The sequence below is a fragment of the Trifolium pratense genome, linkage group LG7, assembly GCF_020283565.1.
Source record: "Trifolium pratense cultivar HEN17-A07 linkage group LG7, ARS_RC_1.1, whole genome shotgun sequence".
NCBI lineage: Eukaryota > Viridiplantae > Streptophyta > Magnoliopsida > Fabales > Fabaceae > Trifolium > Trifolium pratense.
The window spans coordinates 4953618-4967603 of NC_060065.1; the positions used below are offsets into that span (position 1 = coordinate 4953618).

Here is a 13986-nt window from a genome sequence, read left to right on the forward strand (position 1 = left end):
TTATTTGAATTATTTAAAGTTTATTCAAAAGGAGTTTTTGATTAATTAAATTACCATATTTGATGATTATAGAATCATTAAAGATTTGATTCAAAATATTTAATTTAGAATTTAAAGATTTGAATCAAATAAAATTGATTTGGTACTTTTAAAGCGATGATGAATCAAAAGGTTTGATTCTGATTTAAATTAATTCAAAAGTGTTTTGATTAATTGTTAAAGATTTGATTTAAAAGTTTAGCATAAATTTAGCATAATTTTTTTTTTATGAATCAAAAGATTTGATTGTAGATTAAAAGATTTGAATCAGTTTTACTTTTATTTGATATATATCCATGTGATGCGATATTATTTTGAAATAATATTAGTTTGTTATGCCAATAAAACAGAAAGAATAATTTTTTCTTTTTTGCGCTAGTTTGTTAAGATACGTTGTTATTGGCATAACAATGTAATATTAATTTAATAATAATAGTAATAATAAGATGTTATTATTACTTATTTATTTATTTATTAAATATATGGTATATGGTTATGACCTTAGATATTTGGTGCGTTAATTTATACGGCCTGCGTGTCGTGGTTTATTTTAAAATACGGCCTGCGTGTCGTGCATTTTATTTATTTATTTATTTAGTTACTTAAATAATGTAATTGCTCGAGTTCAAAAGAGACAACGCCAAATGATGATACCGATGGAGAAGCTTGAGAAGTTTGCTCGAGGGTCAAAGAATTGTAATAAAGTAGTTTATTTAATTCTTGTGCGTTAGGAGGTCATAACCATACTACCTAGTCTATTTTATTTTATGTATGTGATGCATGAGATGTATGTTTTAATTATATTTGCCATGTATGTTTTATATAATTATTAAACGCACATTTACATGAATGTCATGTAAAGTGAAACGCGTGTATAAGATACACATGTCGGTGAGATCAAATTTAATTAAAAATCCTTCAATTACTCATAAAGACTAATATTGAAGATGTAGGTCTTGCCAACGCAAGGTGCATTTTCTATACTAGTAAGATGTGTCTATATTAAGTTTTATGCTTTCCAAAGAATAGCACCCTTCAAGATCAATATCGATTAATGTAGGTTTTGCCAACGTAAAGTGCATTGTCAATATTGATAAGTTGCGGTGAGATAACCAGTTTATCCGATTGCTATTTATTGGGTTTAACTTAACTAAAGAAAGATATAATATGATTATATGACTTTAGAAGCAAATGTTGGGTTATTCCATATGATGGATTAAAATAAGTGTTATTCACCCAACGGAAAGGATATGAGAGTTGTATGAGATACAATTGGAAACAGTTTCCTACCTAAATAACTACGTTTTGTGTAATCAGCCCAACGCTGACTTAAAACAAAGTGAAATATGGATCTCATTCCCACTAGAAAATTTTCAACGAGATTTTCCGAATCAAATGTCGAGGGTCATTTGTTTTGAGTAAAATAGTGGAAGCATATTTAATTAAAGACCTAGTTAAATATGTTTTAATCATGATACAAATATTCTTATCTTCATAATTAGATATATTTGGCATATAGTTTATATTTCACTAAAGGTCCCTACGAAGGACATAAGGTTCGGAAAAGAGTTTCTGAATTGGTACATATATTGAGAATTGTTCTCAAATACGAGAAAAACTACTAATAGTTTTGAAAGAGTCAAAATGGGAGAAAGAAGTAAGACTTCTTCATACATCTTGTTATAGACAGTTAAATTATTTACTTTTACATCTAAGGTATATGATACTAGATGCAAATTTCATATTTGTTGAAATATGAAATTGTTTTAAAGAAGTAAAAATTTGACTATAGATAAAGTCAACTTACGTTTAGAATGAAATAGTTTCATTGATCGTATAAGTTGAGTTTAACATGGAACCAAATAATTGTTATTAAGTTTCATTTAATAATAGAAGCATTGAGCCTAAACCTTGTATTGACAAGAAAAGGACTACTTGTTTCATTTCTCTTACTTCATTTACATTGCTAATAAGTTTAATAGATGTGAATATGTGTATTTGACACAAACTATGATTCTTTGAATTTGTTCAAAGAATTCATGAATGAATGAAGTAAAGGAAATTTTGAAAAGTATTTAGACCATACGAACATGTCGTGATGGTAAATGCTTAAATAAGAAGTATAATAATAACTATTTATATTACATCATGTTTGACATGTTTACATATAAGATAGTTCATTTATATCTCTTACGACTCTTTTTGAAAAATTATTTTAATTACAGTTATTCTTTACCCACAACAAGTTCCAATAAATCAAATCATAAAGACACCATATTCGATATGGAGGTAAGAGTACCTTATTTGACTTTATGATAGTTTGAGATTGTAAGGTTTATTAGATAAACTTAATCCCAAATTGAATGAATGTGTATTTGTGGAAGTACCTAAGGGATACTAATTTTACGACACTCTCTAGGATAAAAGTTGTTTTATTACATGAACTGAAATATTTCTTTAGAAGAAATATGTCTCTAAAAGAGACAGTGGGAGTGACATAAAACTTGAGTAAATTCAAGTAACACAAAACACATGTCCTTTCAAAATTGGAACACGAATCAATTCCACAAGGTTGTTGTTGGACTACCGGTTCGAGTAGCACAAGAACTAGATGAGTCTAATATGTCCTATCAAAAGTTGAAGGACATGGCCTCACCATAACACTTCTGGCGGATAGATAACGAGGTTCTATTCCTTAATTGGAATGACATTACATATGTATTTGACATATGGATAGGGTTTTTATTAATCTAAAGCATGCTAGAAAAGTATATAAATTACAAAATTCATTTGTGAATTTGTTCAAATTTCTCAAAGTTGAATTATCAATTTTATTGATCAAGTTTTATGAAAACAAAGATTAATAAAGGAAATCTTGTGCACACAAGAAAGTCAGTGGGAGTATTTAAATTAATCTGGTATTGTATGTGGATGACGTACTGATCATCAAGACAATTTTCATACGCTACACATGTAAGACATGATTAGGTAATTGTTTCTTGATGAAATACTTAGGTGAGACTTCCTAAAAGTTAGGAATCAAGATCTATAGAGATAGATTGTTGACATATATCAACCTTAGCCTATGTACAAATTTGATGAAGTGTAAAGACACCTCATGTGCTTAAATTATTGAAGTTATTGCATACATCACATGATGTATTTTGTCTCAAAGACAATATCCAACCTCATTGGATGAGAAAGGGATGCATGATAAGTATCCAAATACTTTGGCAATTGGATTGATCATGTATATCATGATATGTACTAGACCAGATGTACTATATGCTATTAGCATAAACAACATGTACCAATTATTTCTAGTGATTGTCATTAGATCACCATCAAGAATATCCATGGATATATTAAAATCACTAAGGATGACTTCTTGATCGGTTCTGGAAATGATCATTGTAAATGAGTTACAATGATATTGATTGTCCAAAACTGAAGAACAGTATACCCAGATTGTAGTCTGGAATAAACTTTATGCTCGGATGTCAAATCTGTAAGCTTACAAGCTTCAGAAGATTGATATATCTATTACAAAGGTCAAATATATGATTTGAATCGTTTGTCTCATAAGATGAGGCAGAAAATTGTTTTCCTTACGTTGCAGATTCCCTTGACCTCATTAAAGATGGTAATGGTTTAATCTTGCAAGCAACGGAAAACCAGATCACACCAACGATTCAAATACAAGTTTTGACACTTGATTTTTTTATAGAAGATCAAAAGTGTAAATTGGAAGATGTAATGGGTACCAACATAAGAAAGAGTTTCTTATCCACTAATAGAAAATCTTGCATAGAAGATGCTTGATGATGACGCTAGTCCAATAGATGTTGAGTTAATATCTGATTGGCTTTAGTGCTAGTGGGAGATTGTTGGAGTAAGCCCTAAAAACCAATCTATTTTGATAGAATCGTCTTTTGTATGATGACTTTGATTTATATATTTAATATATATAATAAGGCATTTCTTTATTATGTTTGTTTCAAGCTAATAAAGTCCCTAGAATAGCTAGTCTAATTAATAGAACATTAAGTGTGACTTAATAGTGAGACTCCATTAAACATAATGACACTATTCTTAAAGTATCCATAGTCAAGTTTTACTGTGATGTGGGATAACAGTAAAACATAGAGACTGTTATGTGAGTAGACCGATGACTTCATCTCACGAGTCATGGATATGAGATATCAAGTCTTCACATAGATATAAATATTAGGAGTAATATTTATATTGGATTGACCCGCCATGAGAATGCTACATTGTATGTTATGAAAAGTGAAATTCTGGTATCACTAGAATGATGTTGCCTAAGATGTCCCAACAACTACTTTATGATTAACGTTGTTTCTATTGTTGGCACATCTTATATAACATATTGATCGCTGTCGTATGCGGTCAAAAATAATTGAATTTTGTAAAATGTAGTACAAGGTAAGTTAACCTTGGTCGTCTCACAAGGACTCTTAAAATCAGTTTATCAATATTATAATCAAGTAAGAATTGTAAAAAAAAGGGGTTTAGGTTTGGTTTCAATGATTAGAAACGAAGGAAGTAAGTTGATTTAGAAACAGTTGTGAGAAACAGATTAATCTACTGCTCGGAGATTTCAGACTTATCATCGATCGTTATATTATCAGTCCCTAAGCGGATTTAATTCTCTTTTGATTATAGAAACGATTAACAAGCGTATTCGATTCTATATGAATTATATTCCTTTTGTTAGATACCGAATTAAGCAAACGGTATACCGAATTAAGCAAACGGTTAAGAACACGTGAATTAACGAATAAGCTAAGTTAAACACGATTACCTTAAGAAATAGAAATCAATCAAAACTAACAATCATGTATATGAAACTTGAATTAAGCAAACAAGAACAAGAACATAATTGAAAAGAATTAAATAAGACTGAATAATATAAATAACCTCAAGGTCTTGGAGAAATCCCCTTACAGCAGATCAACCCTAGTGGTTTAGCAAGCCATAGAATACTAGAGGCTACAAGAGTTTCTCAAAAACTGGAATGAATAAAATATGAGAGACTAAGGCTCTATTTATAGGCTTTTTCGACTTAATTTCTAAGCAGCATCGTGGTGCGTTGGATTGATCGTGGCGTGATGGGATGGCTGCTTGGTCCTCAAGAATTGCAGATTCTGTGCAGATTTTTTCCATTCTCATCGTGGTACGATATAACCCATCGTGGCACGACGTAAACTTCGGAATTTGAATTTCGCTCCAACATCAAAGTTGTATCTCTTTGTCTTAGCTTTCCAACGCATGCTCGCAAGCCTCAATCCGATACTCGTAGCTCCAGTTATGGCCTGCAGAGTGAGAAGAGGTCAAACTGCTGTTTATTTATGAAATAAGTGTGAAAACAAAATAAAAGCAAAACTATCCTAAACTTAGGAAACTCATTGAAAACGCTAGAAATAAGTGGAGAAATCATATAAATTTCGTATCATAAGATAGAAGAAAGTGCATTATAAATACACTGATCAAATACCCCCACACTTATTCTTTTGCTCTCCTGAGCAAAACTCAAGCTTAAAGGCAAATTTTTTTTTATTTCATTCCCTTTTTTTTTTTTTTTTTCTTTTTGGATAGATAATAAGTCATGATACAACGTCACAAGCAATCAACACATTCTAAGATTCAAGTTCAAACTATGGATTGTTTTTCAAAGATTGGCATAACTCCCGTATATCAACCGTCAATGATAATCAAGCGTGTGTGTGTACTGCCTATTACTGTCAACCAGAGTCATGACATGATCCTTCTTGAAAACTACACAGTCAGGATACTAAGCTGTCTTTTCTTTCCTACAACTCAGAGTTTGAGTTCGGATTTCAGCTTGAGGGGAAGCTACGCTTTTCTTGTTCTCACAGGCTTTTTGATTTTTATACGCAAGGATACTACTTAAGTTCATTTTAGTTATGCTTTAGGTGCTACTCTACCTTTTCACCTGACGGGATCTCACTTGTAATGAGTCCAACCTGTTACTCCGAATAGAGCACCCTACACAGCATTTGTTCCTCCAGTTTCGGGCACAGGAACTCAACATATTCATTATTGTTCCTCCAGTTTCGGGCACAGGAACGTATTCTATAATTAATTTTTTTTTTATTGTGTAGTATCCCATCATTTAATCTAGCCATGATCCTACAATCAAGTAATCCAGCTTTCCCTCAAACTTAGTCCTAATCATACCTCTTTATCATATTCTATACTCAGACAACTTAGGATAATGACTGTGTATTTTAAAGATTTATCAAGCCACTACTAAGTTTGCATGTTTTTCAGCAATTGTGCATTAAGGTGCAAAGATCATCATATCAAGCATGAAAACAAGAATTTCCAAAAATTTCACCAATCCTACAGCTATATTGCTCTAGTCTTAAAACATGTAACTACTCATAACAATTGCATGCATGCTAAATTTATTTTTATTTTATTATTGTTATATTTTTTTAATTGACAGAAAAATAAAATAAATAAATGTTCCCCCCACACTTAAAACAGACATTGTCCGCAATGTATAACAATAAGCATAAAGTGAGAAAAGGAAGGAGCACACCCGAGGAGCTAAGCTGTAGCAGCTGGAAAGTCCATGTCTGGCGGTTTTGGTGGAGGCCTTTCTGCACTACGAACACATGAAACAAGAAAAAGCAAATACCACGTGAACTTGTATAATAGTACAAAATATGATGGACCTGCAATAACAAAAACGTGGAAAACAGAGAAGCCAAATTGAGCTTGTGAGTCAGATAAAATAGGTGGGAGAGATGCATAGATTGTGAAGAACAACTGCTTGTCGCGTGGCTTAATCAGAGGCTCCACCAACAATTTTTCTACTATAGGCAATAGTTGCTTCCGACTAAAATCCACATTTTTGGTGTCAACTTTAAGAGTTATTGGATTTGTTTGAATTTCTGCACAAGTGGTTGTCAGCATCAAAATGTCTTCACCTAAAATAGCTGCATTGATCTCAAGACAAACATTACAAATACCACATTCACAAGAAAAAATTTCATCAGATTGATCTATTCCAAGAGCAGCATATAATTCATCTAGATCAGATTGAACTTTGGACTCTTGTGGTATCGTGGAGGAGCCACCAAGAATGTCAATGTTTGCAACAGTGATTGTGTTAGAAGTGCCAGTGTATGTGCTAATAGTGTCAGTGCTATTAGTAGCAACATGATTGTCATTAATTTTAGCATACACAGAACAAATTTCAATATTAGTGCTGTCCTGACCAGTGAAAGTGTCATCAAAACCAACAATAGATGGAAAACCATTAATAAACTCATCAGCGCACTCATTATCTATCAACCCATCAAATAGATCTAATGCAAAGACAGAGTGTTCTTCATGCGGGTGTTTCATAGCATCAAATAAGTTGAAGCGGATAACACGATTCCCAAACGCCATTGAAAGTGTCCCTGCATAAGCATCAATTTTAGCTCTAGCGGTCCTCATGAATGGCCTTCCTAGAATGAGGGTTCCTTTACTGGAACTTGTTTCTCTTTCCATGTCGAGGATGTAGAAATCTGCAGGAAAGATTAGATCATTAACTTTAACAAGCACATCCTCGATAATACCCTTAGGGCGGGTGATGCTTCTATTTGCAAGCTGAATGACAAGACCTGTAGGCTGCAAGGGACCAAGGGAAAGAGAGTTATATATAGATGTAGGCATAACATTTATGGAGGAGCCTAAGTCCAACATGCAACTTCCGAATTCGGTAGTGCCTATGGTACAAGGGACAGTAAAGACTCCAAGATCTTCACATTTCTCGGGCAAGTCTGTCTGATGTATGATTGCAGAGACATTCCTACTCATATTAACTCTCGAGTTCCCTTTTAGTTTCCTCTTGTTTGTGCACATCTCCTTGAGGAGTTTGGCATATTTCGGGATTTGTTTGATAGCCTCAAGGAGAGGGATGTTTACTTCAACTTTCTTAAAAACATCCAAGATCTCCCTATCCATGTCGAACTGATGCTCCCTTTTGCTTTTGACAGCTCTTTGAGGGAAGGGAAGTGGTATGGACTGCTCCTCATCTTCATCAAGTTCAGGGGTAGGTGTGGGTGCAGGTGTAGGAGTTGACTTATTTTTATTATTTTTATCATTTTTTTCTCCACTGTTATCTACACTTGCTTCTACTGCTGCGTCGACTTCCTTGCCAGACCTAAGAGTGATTGCACTAACATTTGGGTTAGGTACGGTTTGGTCAGGGAGGTTCCTGGAGCTCTGAGTTTGCATTTGGTTCATAGTAGTCACTAGTTGTCCGACCTGTGTTTTCAGATCGTTCATGGATGCATTTGTTGTCTGTATTTGCGCGGCCAATTGCTTGACTATGTCTTCTAGTGAAGATCCAGAAGTAGCCACTGCTGGTGGTGGCATGTTTTGAGCAGGTTGGGGAAGGGGTGACTGTAACTGTTGTTGTGCGGGTGGATTCCCATACTGCAAGTTTGGATGGTTTCTCCAGTTGGGATGATATCTATTAGTGGAAAGGTCAGGAGCATTGTATCTATTTTGGTTGTTGCCTTGATTGTACACATTTGCTGCGTATGCTTGAGGCAACTCAGTTATGGATTCATCTTGTAGGATGGGACATATATCTGTCGGGTGCTCAGGGGAGGTGCAAATGCCACACACTCTTCCTACAGTCCGGGTCTTTCCTAATGCCAACTGCTTCACTAGAGAGGTAAGCTCGTCAAGTCTGATTTCTATAGCCTTGTTGGGAGGGGAGGCTTGAATTTCATTCACTCCTTTTGTCAAAACCACAGAATTGCTTCTAGTGGTGAATTGTTGGGAGTTGAGAGACATGTTCTCAATGAGAGCCTTCGCTGCAGCGGGTGTCTTATCGACAAGGGCTCCGCCACTAGCAGCATCTAAGATATTCCTATCCATGGGTAATAGTCCTTCGTAGAAGTACTGGATAAGTAGCTGCTCAGAGATCTGATGTTGGGGGCAGCTGGACACTAATTGTTTGAATCGTTCCCAGTATTCAGAAAGTGACTCGCTGTCACATTGTCTGATGCCGCATATATCCTTTCTTATGGATGCGGCCCTAGAAGCAGGGAAGTATTTCTCTAGGAAAAGCTTTTTAAGATCAGTCCAGCTTGCAACAGTGTTTGGCTGAAGGTAGTATAACCAGTCCTTCGCAGCTCCTTGGAGTGAGAAAGGGAAGGCTCTTAGCTTGATATGGTCTTCGGTGATTCCTTCAGGTCTCAAGGGTGTAGAGCACACGACCTGAAATTCCTTCAGATGCCTATGGGGGTCTTCACCGGAAAGACCGCTAAACTTGGGCAACAGGTGTATTAGGCCCGACTTTAATTCGAAAGCCACAGCAACATTAGGGTATTCAATACAAAGTGAATTATAATTAATGTCAGGTGCTGCAAGCTCCCTTAAAGTCTTTTGGTCAGCCATGGTGTAATTGTTTAAATTAGAATCAGAAGAAGAAATTCAACCGAAAATGGAAATTCGATCGAGACGAGATTAGAAAAATATAAAAATATGACTAAAAATCTAATAAAATCAAATAAAGATTTTTCAAATTTTTTTGGATTTTTTTGAAATTACGAAAATAGTAATAAATTAAAATAAAATAGAAAAACAATGAATTTGAGATTTTTGAGGTGGCGTCTCCTATTTTTTCTAAAAATAGGAGATTCTGATTTATTTATGTTTTTCGATGAGGCAGCACAATGGGGAATTAATTCGGAAACAAATTTCAGAAACTGCCTTTTTTATTTTTTTAGATTTTTTTTGAAAATTTGATTTTTTTTTTTGTGTGTGTGTAAGGGTCAAATTGTCCAGCAAATAGCAACTACAGGGGTTCCCAGGTAAGGGAGGTGGATCGAGGATCGCTTAAGTACCAAGCCTTTCCTAGCCAGAATTCCCGTAGGTACAAGAATGCAAGAACACACGACCAAAACACAAAAATATTAATTTACGAAAATAATATTGATTGAAATCGACAAAGAGTCCCCGGCAACGGCGCCAATTTGATCGCTGTCGTTTCGCGATCAAAAATAAGTTTTATAAAATATAGTACAAGGGAGTTAACCTTGGTCGTCTCACAAGGATCTCTAATTTAATAATTAGTAAAAATAAGAACAATGAATAACACAATTAGATGGGGTTTTGGTTTTTAGATTGAAAGAGTATTTGAAATTCAATTGATAAAAAAAGACGATCAATCCATTGGTTTTAGGCAAACTTCGTTATGATTCTATCCTCGGTTCACATAAAATATTGTTTATATATTCATGCCTTGGTTGGTTTATAAGACCGATTATACAAGCGATAAACAGTTTATACGAATTCATTCGATTAAGCAAAGAATGTGTTCAACTAACCATGAGTAGTGAACAAGCGTCACTTAGAACACGGTTTGTATCATGACAGATTTCGACCAACCCTTTTTTGCTAAGCGCGAAAAAACCTATATCAATTCCTATTCGAACTAGTCATACAAGCGATGAATCAATCCGAAAAGTCTCACAATATATAACTCAAAATAGAGATTAAGCATCACTATATTCGAGTTTCATAAATAAAGAAAGAGCATGAATTGATAAGAGAAGACAATAAATAAATAAACTGAATTACTATTAAGAATTGAACCTCAAGAAGTCATGAACGATGTTCCCGTATACCAATGGATCAACCTAGGGTTGCTAGTTCTCCATGAGAATGTAGCAGCCTTTCTTTTCTATTTTTTTGCGTGAAATCAGAATTCCCCGGCAACGGCGCCAATTTGATCGCTGTCGTATGCGGTCAAAAATAATTGAATTTTGTAAAATGTAGTACAAGGTAAGTTAACCTTGGTCGTCTCACAAGGACTCTTAAAATCAGTTTATCAATATTATAATCAAGTAAGAATTGTAAAAAAAAGGGGTTTAGGTTTGGTTTCAATGATTAGAAACGAAGGAAGTAAGTTGATTTAGAAACAGTTGTGAGAAACAGATTAATCTACTGCTCGGAGATTTCAGACTTATCATCGATCGTTATATTATCAGTCCCTAAGCGGATTTAATTCTCTTTTGATTATAGAAACGATTAACAAGCGTATTCGATTCTATATGAATTATATTCCTTTTGTTAGATACCGAATTAAGCAAACGGTATACCGAATTAAGCAAACGGTTAAGAACACGTGAATTAACGAATAAGCTAAGTTAAACACGATTACCTTAAGAAATAGAAATCAATCAAAACTAACAATCATGTATATGAAACTTGAATTAAGCAAACAAGAACAAGAACATAATTGAAAAGAATTAAATAAGACTGAATAATATAAATAACCTCAAGGTCTTGGAGAAATCCCCTTACAGCAGATCAACCCTAGTGGTTTAGCAAGCCATAGAATACTAGAGGCTACAAGAGTTTCTCAAAAACTGGAATGAATAAAATATGAGAGACTAAGGCTCTATTTATAGGCTTTTTCGACTTAATTTCTAAGCAGCATCGTGGTGCGTTGGATTGATCGTGGCGTGATGGGATGGCTGCTTGGTCCTCAAGAATTGCAGATTCTGTGCAGATTTTTTCCATTCTCATCGTGGTACGATATAACCCATCGTGGCACGACGTAAACTTCGGAATTTGAATTTCGCTCCAACATCAAAGTTGTATCTCTTTGTCTTAGCTTTCCAACGCATGCTCGCAAGCCTCAATCCGATACTCGTAGCTCCAGTTATGGCCTGCAGAGTGAGAAGAGGTCAAACTGCTGTTTATTTATGAAATAAGTGTGAAAACAAAATAAAAGCAAAACTATCCTAAACTTAGGAAACTCATTGAAAACGCTAGAAATAAGTGGAGAAATCATATAAATTTCGTATCATAAGATAGAAGAAAGTGCATTATAAATACACTGATCACATATAAAAACTGACAGAAAATAAATAAATGACACAAGTAATTGTTAACCCAGTTCAGCCAACTGCCTACTCTGGGGGATACCAATCCAGGAAGGAAATCCACTAATAGCTCTAGTTACTAAGACCTCCAGCAAACCCTAGGATTTACGCCTTAAACTAAGACCTCCAGCAAACCCTTGGTTTACGCCTTATAACCTCGACACTACTCATGCAACTTCTGCCTAGGAACTCCTAGACATGAGATCCCATCTCACTTCCACTCACACAACACAACCTGTGTTGATTATACAATGTTAGGAATGATGTGGCGACAACTTGCCAAGACAACACTTCACTTTTGCTTAAAAGCTTCAAGTGAATCACACACGGTAAACTCCGTACTTCAAAGCTTAGGAGTAACCTTAAAGTAATAAACTTACTTCTTAACTCGTGTTATAGAATCCACAAGCAAGAATTACAATCAAACAATAAAAGACTCAACAAAGACTCAATATGTGAACTAATATTTTTTCAATGAGATGCTTAGTCTTGAGCTTGGTCTTCGTATATATAATGATCTAGCACGCTCCTCTTTCTTCATTACTGATAGGACGCTCCTTGTAGCTCATAAAAGGTGATCTGATTTTCTTTTGATCTTCATCAAGAGTGTATAGAAACTTTCCAAAAGTGTTTAAGGACTTTATAGGATAATTGTGATCATACCGTTGTACCATTAAGTCTTATCTTATCCTTAAAGCTCCTGATCAGATCAAATCTCCATTGAGCGTGCTCTTTAAGTGGATTTCCATAAATAGCAGATGCTCTCATAAATGCGCGAGATTTCCTTGAATAAATATGATGTTGTAACATGTTTTCCAACATCTTGTTAGTATATTTGTTTTAGCAAAATTAAGCCAATTCAAATATCCAACAATCTCCCCCTTTGGCAATTTTTGGCTAAAACAATTTCAGGCCATTACCTTTGAGAGATATAAAGAGCGCAATCCTTCAAATCACCATGGTCACACAAAAGAAGGAATGTTAGAGCATCATTTAAACAAAATTTCACATAGGCGAAAATATATGCATCAGAGGCAGCAGCAGCGGAGTTATCATCAATTAGCCTCGAGCAAAATAAAACGTGGTATCAGAGCAAAACATATATCATATGTCATATGTCATCAAAGGTGTTGTGACATATGGGAGCACATCTTCTAGCACATGTTCGTCCAATCAGGGCAGCATCCATTCAGTAGCAAACTCCCCCTGACTTCATCAGCTTGTGCATCATCTCAGGGTAAAATTTTTACTCCCCCTGAATACTTGCTTACTGCTACTTAAAAACATGTCATAACAAAAGACACAACAACATGTAGCAGAAACAAACAAAGCAAAATGCTACTCCCCCTTTTTAGCCACAAAATGTGCCAAAACAGGAAAGTAAAGTATCCAAAGTGCAGAATTTAAACAAAGTACAGACCATGCACTCAGAAGGTGCTAAAATTCAGGGCACAAAACAACCCACAAACCAAATAACAAAGTACAGTAAAACATTAAACAGATTACACAATCATTCAGCATCACTGCTATCAGAGGCTTCATCCTCATCTGTAGCAGTTTCATAATCTTCATCCTCATCTGCATTGTTTTGATCACCTGTAGCAGCCACATTTGCACTATCTTTCACAGGTACCTCATCAGCTTCCAATCCTTCAATCATCTTCAAGAACACATTCTTCCTTTCCTTAAGCTCAGCCTGCTGTTTATCAATGTCCTGACATTGAACCTTCAAACTAGCAATAATTTCCCTTTTGGTCATAACACCAGCTCCAGCAGCAGATGTCCCAACATGATCAGTAACATTGTGATTACCAAAGAGCTTATGATGAAAAGTAAAACCAGATTCCCTTTTCTTGGGAGTGTCAGTCACAACCTTAATGTCTGGATATTGGGCCAAGATAATTCCACATAGCAAAGATGGAAATGCTATTGGCATCTTCACAGCAGTTGATCTAATATGCTTAATGGTTTGATCAAAAATAAAGGATCCATAGTCATAGTC

At 34.8% G+C, this 13986-nt stretch overlaps 1 protein-coding gene across 1 annotated transcript; it reads right to left on the reverse strand.

Annotated features, from left to right (window-relative positions):
- Positions 1-6636: 6636 nt before the first annotated feature.
- On the reverse strand, positions 6637-9489 carry LOC123894336. The gene is made up of 3 exons (XM_045944303.1): positions 8515-9489; positions 8238-8439; positions 6637-8201 (listed from the first exon to the last, which is right to left on the reverse strand). The coding sequence occupies exons 1-3, from the start codon at positions 9487-9489 to the stop codon at positions 6637-6639; spliced, it is 2742 nt and encodes a 913-aa protein (XP_045800259.1).
- Positions 9490-13986: the final 4497 nt, after the last annotated feature.

Bases quoted from the DNA above. Each gene is read 5' to 3' on its own strand.
- LOC123894336 (XM_045944303.1), bottom strand. From the start codon at position 9,489: ATGGCTGACCAAAAGACTTTAAGGGAGCTTGCAGCACCTGACATTAAT. The intron at 8,440-8,514 runs GGGAATCCACCC...CCACCAGCAGTG, and splicing joins ACCATCCAAACTTGCAGTAT to GCTACTTCTGGATCTTCACT. The intron at 8,202-8,237 runs GCAAGGAAGTCG...AAGCAAGTGTAG, and splicing joins TGCAATCACTCTTAGGTCTG to ATAACAGTGGAGAAAAAAAT.